This window comes from Manacus vitellinus, unplaced genomic scaffold, assembly GCF_001715985.3.
Source record: "Manacus vitellinus isolate BGI_N305 unplaced genomic scaffold, ASM171598v3 scaffold_15_pilon, whole genome shotgun sequence".
Classification (NCBI taxonomy): Eukaryota; Metazoa; Chordata; class Aves; order Passeriformes; family Pipridae; genus Manacus; species Manacus vitellinus.
The window spans coordinates 10,295,267-10,306,558 of record NW_021939122.1 but is presented as its reverse complement, the minus strand read 5'-3'; the positions used below and the strand labels follow the sequence as shown (position 1 = coordinate 10,306,558).

The 11,292-nt window shown below is 56.2% G+C and overlaps 3 protein-coding genes across 3 annotated transcripts in view; 1 reads left to right on the top strand and 2 right to left on the bottom strand.

Moving 5' to 3' along the window:
• Positions 1 to 8,386, bottom strand: part of GOT1 (glutamic-oxaloacetic transaminase 1) — a 39,443-nt gene extending 31,057 nt beyond the window's left edge. The window contains exon 1 of the mRNA XM_029958563.1: positions 8,278 to 8,386. Coding sequence (XP_029814423.1) covers positions 8,278 to 8,386 — 109 coding nt within the window. The remainder of the gene's footprint in view (positions 1 to 8,277) is intronic.
• On the bottom strand, positions 8,120 to 11,262 carry SLC25A28 (solute carrier family 25 member 28). The gene is made up of 2 exons (XM_008934044.3): positions 10,624 to 11,262; positions 8,120 to 9,222 (listed from the first exon to the last, which is right to left on the bottom strand). Exons 1-2 carry the CDS (start codon positions 10,637 to 10,639, stop codon positions 8,705 to 8,707), a joined length of 534 nt encoding a protein of 177 aa, XP_008932292.1. The 5' UTR covers positions 10,640 to 11,262; the 3' UTR covers positions 8,120 to 8,704.
• Positions 11,117 to 11,292, top strand: part of ENTPD7 (ectonucleoside triphosphate diphosphohydrolase 7) — a 6,977-nt gene continuing 6,801 nt past the window's right edge. Inside the window, exon 1 of the mRNA XM_018068882.2 lies at positions 11,117 to 11,199. Within this exon, the coding sequence (XP_017924371.1) occupies positions 11,117 to 11,199 (83 nt within the window). The remainder of the gene's footprint in view (positions 11,200 to 11,292) is intronic.

Here is an 11,292-nt window from a genome sequence, read left to right as displayed (position 1 = left end):
GACGCTGGATCTCCAGAGGTGTTTCCAGCGGAACCTTCTTGAAGCCACCGGCACGACTGCAGACCCGGGGCTCAATATGCTACTCCTGTTACCCAGAGCTGCCCACCGTGACGTCCCCTTGACCTCCCCCTGTGTGTTGTGTGACAGTCCCTCTGCCACGAGCAGAGGACCAGGCTGCCTCGCAGAAGCTGCAGGTAACGACGGTTCACGCTACTAAACCCGGGTTTATGGTGCGCATTCCCACCATTCAGTCTGGACGTGCACCCTTGGGGTTTGCTGTTTGACGGGAACCGGAGAAATTCTTTCCAGTGCAGCACTGCAGGGACAGAGTGGGCAACCAGCAGGCCCCGGAGCCCGTCTCGGCACGGCACCCCGCTGTCCCACGAGCCACCCCGAGGCCGGCAGGCTCCGCGGGGCCGGCGCTGGGAGAGGATGCGGCACGCCCAGCTGATTGTTTGCTGGATGGCAGTAAGGTGTCACAGGAGAGGAAGCCCAGGCCCCACTCTTGGCTTTAGGAGATGAGTGGTTAGGGCCTTGTGGTCTCATGGGTAGAAACAGGATAGCCAAGAACAAAGGTAATGCGCTCCCTTTGCAGCAGCAGTCAGGCTGAGGAGATTTGTCTCTGCCATAGGAAAGAGTTGCATTTTCCTCCATGTTCTGCCAGACTGTTGTCTATAAAGATAAGGGACCCATGTGAGTTCATGCCTTGGTGTGCAAGTCAGAGGAACTGCAACCACAATAGAAGCTCCTCCAAAATCAGGGTGTTGGAGAGGAGTTCCCAGCTTAACACATCATCTCAAAGTATTTGGCAGCTGGTTAGAAATCCAGTGCATCTCAGCAGCGCGCAGAGGCTCATGATGAGACCAGAGCCCTGGTGTGGGACATGCTGCCCATGTGTGTAGTCACAGTCTCTAGAGTATGGGTAGTTAGGCAAAGGGAAGGGGCACACAGAGACCCCACAACTATGTAGCAAGAGGCGATGCTGGGCAGTACCAGCGTTATCCAGCACCAACAGTGTCTGTTATTGCCATAGCTGTGAGGTCAGTATTGTGCTCACTCCACTTGTGCCTGGTCACAACCCTAGTCCTGTTCTCCCTGTGCAGAGCTGGAACAGTGCCCAGCTGGGGGATGCTGGGAGGCCTGACTGCAGGCTGATGTGGCACGGCAGTGGAAGTTTCTAGATGTCCACCATAGTGAGCCCCATTCCTGGGACAGATCCCAGCTGTCCCACCAGCTCAGACTGGGGGAAGGGCAAGGGCTAAGTGGGAGGGACCCCTCTGCAGAGCCTCACCCAGAGCCCCTGAGCTGATGGGGAGTACGAAGTGGCACAAATAGCCAGCGGTACTGGAGGACCTGGAGTAAGGCGGCAGAAATGAAGTGCTCCAAAGAGGAGGAACAGCTGGTGGAGGTCAGTGGGAGGGAGATGGTGGGAGATCGCAGATTGGACAGGCTGCCCAGGCAGGGGAGACACAATGAAGGGAAGTTGCTGTGTGGCTGTGCTGGAGACAATGCCCGCCTGTAACGTGCCCCACACCCTGGGGCAAAGTGGGATGCTGCTCATGGGGTGAGAGGCACCAGGAAATCCCTGGTGGAAATTCCTTCAACATGGTCCCATCCTGTGATGGTGGCATAGCAGAGGGACTTCAGGGAGGAAGAGATGGGGAGGACCATGACCAAGGGGCAGAGGGTGTGTATTTCTTCCTGGTTGATCGGGGGGCTTACTGCTGTTTGGGAATCAAGATGGAAGTTGCCAATTGATTTCCAAGAGGGATGAGGTTTCTAAGACAGTGCACTAACTTAAAGGAAAGGAGGGACTCTTGGGGTAGCTAGGCTTTAACTCCCAAGCCTCAGACCCACTCTGTGCACAGGCTCCAGTTGTGTTTTTCACCAGTTGTGTTTTTCATTCAAGTGTCCTGGCCAAGGAGGAGCCCATGAGCAGAACTTGTCTCTGTCCAGTGGTTCCTGGGGAGGCTTGATCCAAACCCCAGTTCTGCCTGGTTTTCTGAGGCCTTTCCATCATGCTCAGGATCACACAGGAGCAGTGCTGTTCCTTCCGCAGCACCACAGATATGCTCTGGTTTCCTCTCCTTCCTGTCATCTTTTTCCATTTCTCCCTCCCTGCTGCTGAGGTCATCCCTCCCCCTCATATCCTTCATCCTTCTCTCTTCACCACTCGTTGCCATCAGCAAGGAGCTCACCTGGGCACAGAGGGAGATGGGTGCTCTCAGAGAGGCTGACCAGGCTGCCCACGGACCTGGGCAGACCTCGCTGAGTTCTGGTCCCATCTACTTCAACCCGGACACAGCCACCTCCTGCTGCCTTGGGCCTGGGAACCTGGGGACCCAGCTGTGTGCTGGGGTGGTGCCCAGCTCTTGCCCCTCTATTTTGGATGATTTTGGAGTGGCAGCTCCTGCTCTGCAGAGCTTCCCACTGCAGCCACTCCATGCCTTGAGCTGGGAGTTGCCAAGGCTGCTTGGCCACCGGGGCTCTGCAGAGCTAAGAGGTCTCAGAGATGCTGGAAGCTCCTCCTGGCAATGGCGATATGATGTTGTCACACAAGCACTCTCCAGCGCCAAGAAGGAGGCTGTGGCCAGCCATGGATCAGGTAATTAAATTAAAGTACTGTACCTGTGCTATGGAGCCTCCAGAGAGGCTTTCTCACACTACTTGTCTGCCAGCACGAGGTCCAGGGACCTACCTCCCTTCCTTGGATGAGTCACTGCATCGCAAAGTAACTACACCTGACTAAGTGGGGTGATGGGACTCGCATGTTTTAGCCGTTCCTTCTCCCTGAAACGGTGAGACTGGGCACAGTGCTGCCATGAGAGATTCAGGTGTGCCACGAGGGATCCACTCTAATCCCACAAGGGATCCAGATGATCCCTCCGGAAAGGGGGCCTGCATCTTTGTCCCCTTCAGAGCAGAGTGCTGCTGAAGGTCAGAGCTGCCCTTGTGGCCTGCCAGAGCCCTTCCCGGTTGCATCATGACACCATCCCCCACCTAGGCAGTAAAACCCACAGGCATTTCCCCAGGGACGACCCTTCTCCGCGCCCAAGGCTGCTGCAGGCAGGCGGTGCCGGGGCCAGCGGGGTCCCGAAGTGCTGCCTGGAATTCTCAGGTCCCCTGGGCTGCCAGCAGGGACAACTGCTCCCGGGGCCTGTCCCCAAGCGAGATACGCCACCGCCATCTATCGGCCAGCGGCAGGGGACAGGGAGCGACAGGCACCCCTCTGTCCTCGCCATCTCACTCCGCGGGGGCTCCGCGGCTTATGCTGGCTCGGTTCGGGGGTGCCCAAGTCCCCCTGCAAGGCTTGGAGGGCTGCAGAGCATCCAGGTAGGGTCTTGCCTCCCCGCTGGGAACAGCAGTGGGACAGGCTAGACATCGTGAATGCTGGGCTGGTTGTGTGGGCTCTGGACAGACTAGTGTCTCCCCACGGCAGAGCCCAGCAGGAGCTGAGGGTCTCCAGATCCGCGCAGGAGCACTGCTGCACCGGGGCTTGTGCACTCAGCAAAAGCAAGCACCCACCTGCCCCTACTGCATGGGTGCAGTGGGAGAGCTGGAGACAAGGCTGGTGTCCCCTGCCAGCCTCTAGCCACCATGCAGGCCCCTTTCCAGGGAGCAATGCTTTGCACTGCGTTCTTTTAGCTGAGCACAAGCATCCAGTGTGTCTCTGTGAGATGCCCAGCAAATTTCCAGCTCTGATTATCTTCTCTGTCCCAAAGTGGTGCAATTCACCTAGTGCCAGGAGCCCCTCTAAACCTTCTGATGCCCTGGCACTGCCCACAGCTTCCAGCTAATGTTCTGCAAGTTCTTGACCATATGATGGCTGTGGCGTCCAGCACCTGGTGCCTGTCACAGCTGTGTCCTCACCAGAGGGAGCTGTGTCCCACATGAAGACACAGCCCAGTTTTGGCCCAATTCCCTACCTTTTTTATAGCCCCTGGCAATGCTCCAGGCTCCAAACTGCTCAGGTCTAATGGGCACCCAAAGGTGCCAGGGACAGAGAGGAAGGCTGCTTGGATTTGCATTTCTCCTGGCACCCACCTAGCCATGACAAACGTGGTTGGTCTGTGCCCTACCAGGAGGCTCTTATGTCAGTCCAAATGCCATAGTGTCCTGGGGTGCATTGCAGGGTTTCTCTGGGGCTAATGCTGGCCACCAGTGCAATATCTGGAGGCATGCTAGGTCAAGGAGGTTAAGGCCAGAGCCCCCTCCCACAATCTCCTGGAACAACCTCTGCTTCAGCTGCTTTTGAGAATGATCCCAGAGCAGGCTGTAGTGTCACAGCATGTCTGAGCTGTCCCTGCTGTCCTCACCTATATGAAGACACTTGGGAGAGTAACCCTTGCTGCCACCCCCATCTAGCCCAGGAGCAGCTCTTCTCCCACCTCTGTCACCTTCCCAACATGACATGCCATCTTCTCACACCCCAGCTTCATTCAGGCAGTATCTTCCCAGGGCCACTTTGCAGCCCCTTGTTGGAGGACTTCAACACATAACCCTGTACTAAGTATGGGTATTACCAATATCTCCCCATCAAAACAGACATGTCAAGAGTCGTCCCAGCTCAGGGGATTGATTCCTCTAGTGGTTCTTTACAGCCAAGAAAGCAGGCTTTCAGCCTCAGCTTCACCTTTCAGGCTATATTCCCTGCCTATAAAGGGAAATAACCTTTCAGGCCATGCTCGAACTGAGCCAGGCAGGCTGGGACCAGCTCAGCCAGGAATTGTCTCTCCACAGTTTAACCTGAGCAGCAACGTGGGTCAGAAGAGGGTTTCCCAGACCCACCAGAGGCAATATCTGCTCTGTTTCCAGGCAGCCCCAGCGCTCACATTTACCACTGCTGTAAGGCCGTGAGGTCATGAGAACTTGTACAACTTTATTGGGGTTTGACAGAGTCCTGAGGAATCCCAGAGCCAGGGTGGGTTGAGAGCCCACCTCTCTGCTCTCCATGAGCTCCAGCCACATCTTCCCACTGAACAGAGCTGTCAGGCATCCAGTGCAGAGGGGATGGGGGGCAGGAAAGCTCCAGACAGTCCAGGGTACCAGCAGAGACAGGGCAGGGATGTGGTTTGACAGGGCAGTGCCTTTGCCCCCACCTGCTCCCAAACCGGGCTGCCAAAAGTCCCTGAGGGCTGGGACCCCAGTGCCCTGTGTGGGGTCTTCAAGACAGGAGCAGCTCAGGAGCCCACTGCCCCCCAGCTGAAAGTACGAGGCAGACACACTGGAGGGATATCCCCTTCCTTCTCTGGGGAAGATGAACCCTCCCCAGCTTTCCTCACCCTAGCTCTGCCCTTAACCTGCAGGAGTGCAGTCATCTCCAGTTACCCCAGGGAGGCAGCCAGGGGCTCCTGAGCTGCTCCTGGCACTGTAACCTCAGGCTGCCTGAAATAGTTTGGACTTGTGCCACAGCACAGCTGCGGCAGTCCCGGATCTCTCACCCGGAGCAGGGCCAGGCCAGCAGTGCTGCCATGCTCTGCCTGCTTGGGGGCTGCAGGACTCACCCGACACCAACACCAGTGGCAGGACAGGGCTCGAAGGGCAGTTGGACACAGGAAGGCAAGGCGGTGGATGTGGCTGGGGATCCTGCAGGGAAGTGAAAGGAAAAGGGATTGTCTCCAAAACTCTGCCGGGCTGAGCATAGCTTCCTTGCTGGAAAGCCAAAAATAGTCTCTTTACTCAGAAGAGGCTGTAGGAGGGATCTCACTCGAAGTGCAGCCAAATACCTAAGAGGCCATAGGACAGCCCCAGAGCAGCACAGCTACACCGAGGTATTAGCAGGCCTTGGAAAGGCAGCAGCCATAGCTGAACCAGCCAATAGCTCTGTTATCTCCAGGCATCTCATCATGTGAAAGGTGCCAGAGGAACCAGGCCATGAGGCAAGGGAACATCCCCACCCTGGCAGAGCCAGGGAGCAGCTGCATGCTGCCACGGCCAGGGGTCTGTGGCAGAGATTCTGCTCAGAGGGTGGCAGACAGGAGAGGGGATTTTTCCTGTCTGTTGTGGCCTAGCCCAAGGGATATCTGGGAATCCCCGTGGCAGCTCTGCTCTCCCTGCAGGCCAAACCCATCACAGGCAGTCCCATTCCCCGCAGGGCTGCTGCTGCCTGCACTGGGGACACCCAGATGCTGCTGGATAAGCTGGCAAAGTGCCAGGAGACCAGAAAGGCCATGCCCCTGCCAGGGGACTGCTTAAGGCCAATGACTCACATCGCAGCATCTCTGTGCTGTGCTGATTTATCTCCCCATTCCTGGGGGTCTCACTCCTTCCCCCAGCACTTCTGTGGGCAGTTCCAGGAAACATCCTGGAGACACTTTCAATCATGCTTTTACCCGCTGACATTTATAGAGCCTCTTCCAGCAGCTGATGGATTTAATAGTGTGAATCTTCCTCCAGCCCCAGTCCATTTATGCCTTTCCCTCCACGGGGTTTGTCATTGCCCCAGTGCACGGTGAAGGCTCAAGGCAAAGCTGCAGCTCTGCTGCCAACAGCTTTCAGCTCCTGGGCAGAGAGACGCGTCCTGGCAGAGACCAGTCATACCCATCTTCTGCAAAGTCCTGTCTCATGCCCTGCCCACCCAGCTAATCCTGCCCTGGTCTCTCCCAGCCATCTCTGCTTCTCACTCTTGGGCGGAGGAGACGCAGGGCTGCCAAATCTTGTAATACTCAGACTATTTCTTTAAAGCCCCAGCTCCTGAAACAGTGGGAAAATTTGAACTTCTTAACCTCCTGTGGATTTTGTGTCTTTAAGGAGTTTCTCATTCTTCTGCTTGTGCAGAAAAAACAGGGACCAGAGCCTGCAGCCCATGCCAGGGAGCAGAGGATGGGCACAGCACACAGCCCAGGTGGAACAGGGCTGCAGAACAGTGCTTGTGGCTGCTCTGTGCCAGGGGCACCCAGATGGCCAGGCAGCCATCAAAAATCCCACAGGAGGTCACTCAGCTTTCCTCACCACCTTCAGGAACCAGGGCATGAGAGATGTGTAAGGAAAAGGGGGATCCTGTGCTGGGCTGGGGCTTGGGCAGGGTGCCAACATCCAGCCCTGCAGTGCAGGGGTCCCTGCCCTCCAGTCCCCCAGCAGTGATAGAGCCCAATGGCCCTGAGGGCTGTGCATCCCCCTTGCTCACCCAGGAGCTTTTCTAGCTGCAGAAAACCCCTCTTTGTCCTCACCATAACCCACTCCAGCAGCCCTATGTGCAGGCCAGGCCAGCAGACCCTCTGGAGCAGGTCTAAGCCAACCCGGACACCCACCAGCTGCACATACCATGGCCGTGAATGCATTTCCTCCAGGGAGTTATTCTGGGCATGGCACTGGGTGACACATGCCACTCCTGCGTGCACCTTGGGAGAGTCAGGCATCACCCACGAGCACCCTGTTCAAGAAACCCAGAGCTCTGCTCTGGGCAGGTCAGCACAATGAGGCAATGCTTTAATGCTCGGCACACAACAGAGTGAGGATAGCTCACAGCTCCAGAGTTGGGTGGGACCCTAAAATAAATTAGTAACAAGACAACTAACAACACGTTAGAAAACCAAGTTATTCTTCTAATTACCATTAGATTGGAAAAAATACTAGCACTTTGAGCAAGTGTGCTGATAGAATTTTAAGATGCTCATCAAGCATTAAACTAGTTTAATTACTCAAAATGAGTGGGTAAAAGGGCTGCTAAGCCCCGAATCTCCTATATGAGGTGCAGAAAACCCTCCACCAGCACTCAGCACCAAATTCCCGTGCTGTTCCTGACACACACAACTCAGGACCCTCCTGCCACCAGCTCCATTCGGAGAAGTTTGGAAGCATCCTGAGGACTCCTACTCAGACTGAGGGTGTGGGACTACCTGGCTGAGGAGCATAAACCTCAGCTTCCCCCGTGGAGTCACAATCCACACCAGCAGCAGGTGACGGATCATGAGCCAAATGGGATAGGCAAACACCCTCATCCCTGCACGCTGCCAGGGTGACTGGGCTAGGCAGATCCCCTTCTCCCACCACCACCTCCAGACCCCACTTCCCTCCCCGCTTTGGCATTCATCAAAAGAGCTCACTGAGCACCAGGTACAGTCAGAAAGCCACAGTGCCAGGAGCTGGGCCATGCCGGAGTAAGAATGGGACATGAGGATAGAGCAGAACTGTTTTTATTGGAGGTGTCAAGAGCAGGAACAAAAACAAACCTACAGGCTCCCTCCTCAAGTGCCATCCTCCCCCTCACCCACCACCACCACCACTGCGGCAGTCAGCATCACGTGTGCGTGCTACAAGACAACGGCCAAGGCTTACACTTCGCTTCAGCCAAAGGCCAGACGAAGCCCCCAGCATCCGCCATCACCTCCTCCTTGGCGACTGCGAGCTCAGCTTGGCCCTGCCAGAAGCCAGGCAGGACATTCATCTTCCCCTCCAAAAAGGGGTGAGCTTTGTGTGAGACATTGTGGTTAAGGGAAGGACAGGAGCACAGCTCCACCAAAGTGCGAGGGAATGTGACCTGGGCTGCAGCTCCCAGCAGGGTGTCGTGGAGGACCCTGGGGGAGAGCAAGCTGTGCAGCCTGAGCAGAGCTGCAACAGTCACAGGGAAAAAACGGCATCACTAAACCCCAAAGGGCTTCACTGCCCCCTCTCTTCAACACAAACCAAACTGAAAGGGAGAGGGGTCAGAAGACAAACCAGGAGGGGGATGTGAGGCAGGTCTGGAACAGCATTTGGCTCTGGCTCACTTCCCAGCCCGACGCTCCTCCTGGCGCTTGGTGAGGATGTATTTGAAGAACTCATACACGGACCAGGCAATCGCTGTCGAGGGCATCTGATAAATGACTCTGGCCTGGACCCCTCTGAAGTAGGCGGTCACACCGCCCACTTGGTACACCGTCCTGAAGGCATTAGCCATGCCTGTGATGTGTCCGCTGATGTTGGAGCTCAGGGCCAAGGACTCCTGGGTGTTGAGCAGTGTTTTGCAAACGTCCAAAGGCGTAGTGGCAGCGGCAGCGACAGCCCCCGCACAGGCTCCAGAGACCACGTGAGAGCCTGGGTTGTACTGTCTGTGGGGGTTGAGCTGCTCTTGCAAGAACTCGTAGGTCATGAAGTGAATGGCTTGGAAGGGGATGTTCATGGTGAGCTGGGTGGTGTAGCTGCGGTAGAAAGCTCCGGCCCCTTCGTTGCGCCACACAGCCCGCACACAGTCCATCACACGCTGGTAAGGCGAGTTGTACATCTGCATCCTCTGCTTGACCACTTGGGACATAAAGTGGTAGCCAGCAGCAGCAGCAGCCAGGACCCAGGCATGGAGGGGAAGAGAAAAGAGAAGGGTAAACATGAAGCCAGGCTTCCCCTCCAAATGCCTGGAGTTTGGTCATGCGGGCCTAAGAGCTAATGACAGACAACTTGAACCAGCAGCACTGGGTGTCCCCAGACAGGACTCCAGCCATTTAGATCTGCTGAAGCTTCCCTGTCAGGCAGACATCACCACCTTCAAACCCTGCAGCTGCCATAGCCCCAGGGAACATCTCGATATCCCGTCAGTTACACTCCAGATCCAGCCTCACTCCTGAGCAACTGCTCATTCACGGCAGCAGAACTACCATGCCGTCTGAAGAACCTGCTCTGCATTCAGTCCTTTTATATTCCAGACAGCTCTCTATCTGGATAATACTGTCCCTCCCCAGCCACCCCCACTGAAGCCCAGAATAACCACAGCACATCACAGAGCTCACCAGCCAGGAACTGTTTGCAGCCACTGCCGAAACGCTGCCACTCCAGGGCAAAATTCAGATGCCAAACCCCCCAATACATCCAAGAGCAGGACAGGGAAGCCTAGAGCGGAGCCCGCCCCTGTCCTGCCTCCCCCTATCTCAACATGACCACAGGGAAATAAAAATGATGTGACTATAAACTACTACAGTCATGACAAGAAAAGCTCCAGGGAAGGAATGACAACTGTCTAGCCAGCCAGCTGCCTGCTCCTCGAGTCCCAGCCATGCAGTGGGCAGGCATGAGCCTTGCTGAGCCCACATCAGCTAGAGCCTGAACTGTCGCAAGCTCTCCAATTTTAAGAAGAAAAAATACCTTCATGACTGGCCTTTCCTCATTATTCCTCCTTTTCCCACCACATTCACAGACTTAAATTGCAAACTCTGTTTTTTCATACATACCAGGCTCAACAAAATCATCATCTTCCAGACATTCCACAAGATCTCCCTTCTCCCAACCTCTCTAGCGTGTTTTTGTATCCCATTCTTTTAATTTTCTTCTTGAACACAGGCCCACAACCGTACCAGAGTTCTCACCATAGCAGTGCCCAGCTTCAACACACTTGGAATGACTTTAGCAGTGCAGATCACATCTCTTGACTTCTTCCCTGTTCCGGGTAACAGTCCCCAGCCAAACTCCTGGGTGAAAGGCCCATTCCCTCCCAGCTCCTCCTAAGCTGGGGTGTGCTGCACTTCCAAGTTAATCTCTTCTACCCACCCTGTCCATAACAGGCAGCCACTAGCATCCCTAAGAGGACCCACGTGACCCTAAAGGATCCTTGCAGTCAGGAAAGCAACAGAAGCACCTTCCATGCCACCGAGGGGACCCCAGAGGCTCAGGCAGACCCTGCTCCTCCCCTCCCTGGCAGGCCAGGACCATCGTTACCTTCAGCAGGGTTCATGGCTGCATCGTGGAGCAACGTTGCTACACACCCGGCTGCACCTGCAAAACAAGAACTGCCACATGTGAGGGGGGGAAAGGTGAGGGACCCCGGGGCTCCACCACAGCCCCGAGTCCCCTGCCAAAGTACAGGAGGCCCTTGAAAGAGGGTGAGATCTGAAGGCAGCCTCCATCTCCCCTCCAAAAGGCAGGCTGGTCCTCAGTGGTTCCCACCCGGAGAGAGATCAGGAGAGGCAGAGGGTTGTGACAGGCTGTCAAGTCCCGTGGGCTGACTGGGACTCACTTGGGTCCACTCCTTGAGGGACAGGACAATGCCACCAGATGGCAGGGGCCCTTAGGATGGTGTCCCCATGTCCCGTGCAGGAGCAGCCCAACATAGCACTCTGCTACATGCCTGCCAAGGGCAGAACGTGCCCTGCTCTCCCCTCAGCCCCATGCTCTCCCTACTGTGGCAGCTCCTTGAGACGGAACGGGCACCATGGCGAGACAGGCTCCAAACCCACGTGGCACTCCTGAGGCGAGCTCTGGCACTGCCAACCCACGGGGCCATGGCCAGTCCCGGCTTGTCTGCAGGAAGCTCTCATCCACCGCCATCCTCCTGGGCCAGGGCCACCGACCTGCTCCATGCCAGATACCTGGCAGCAGCTCCAGCGG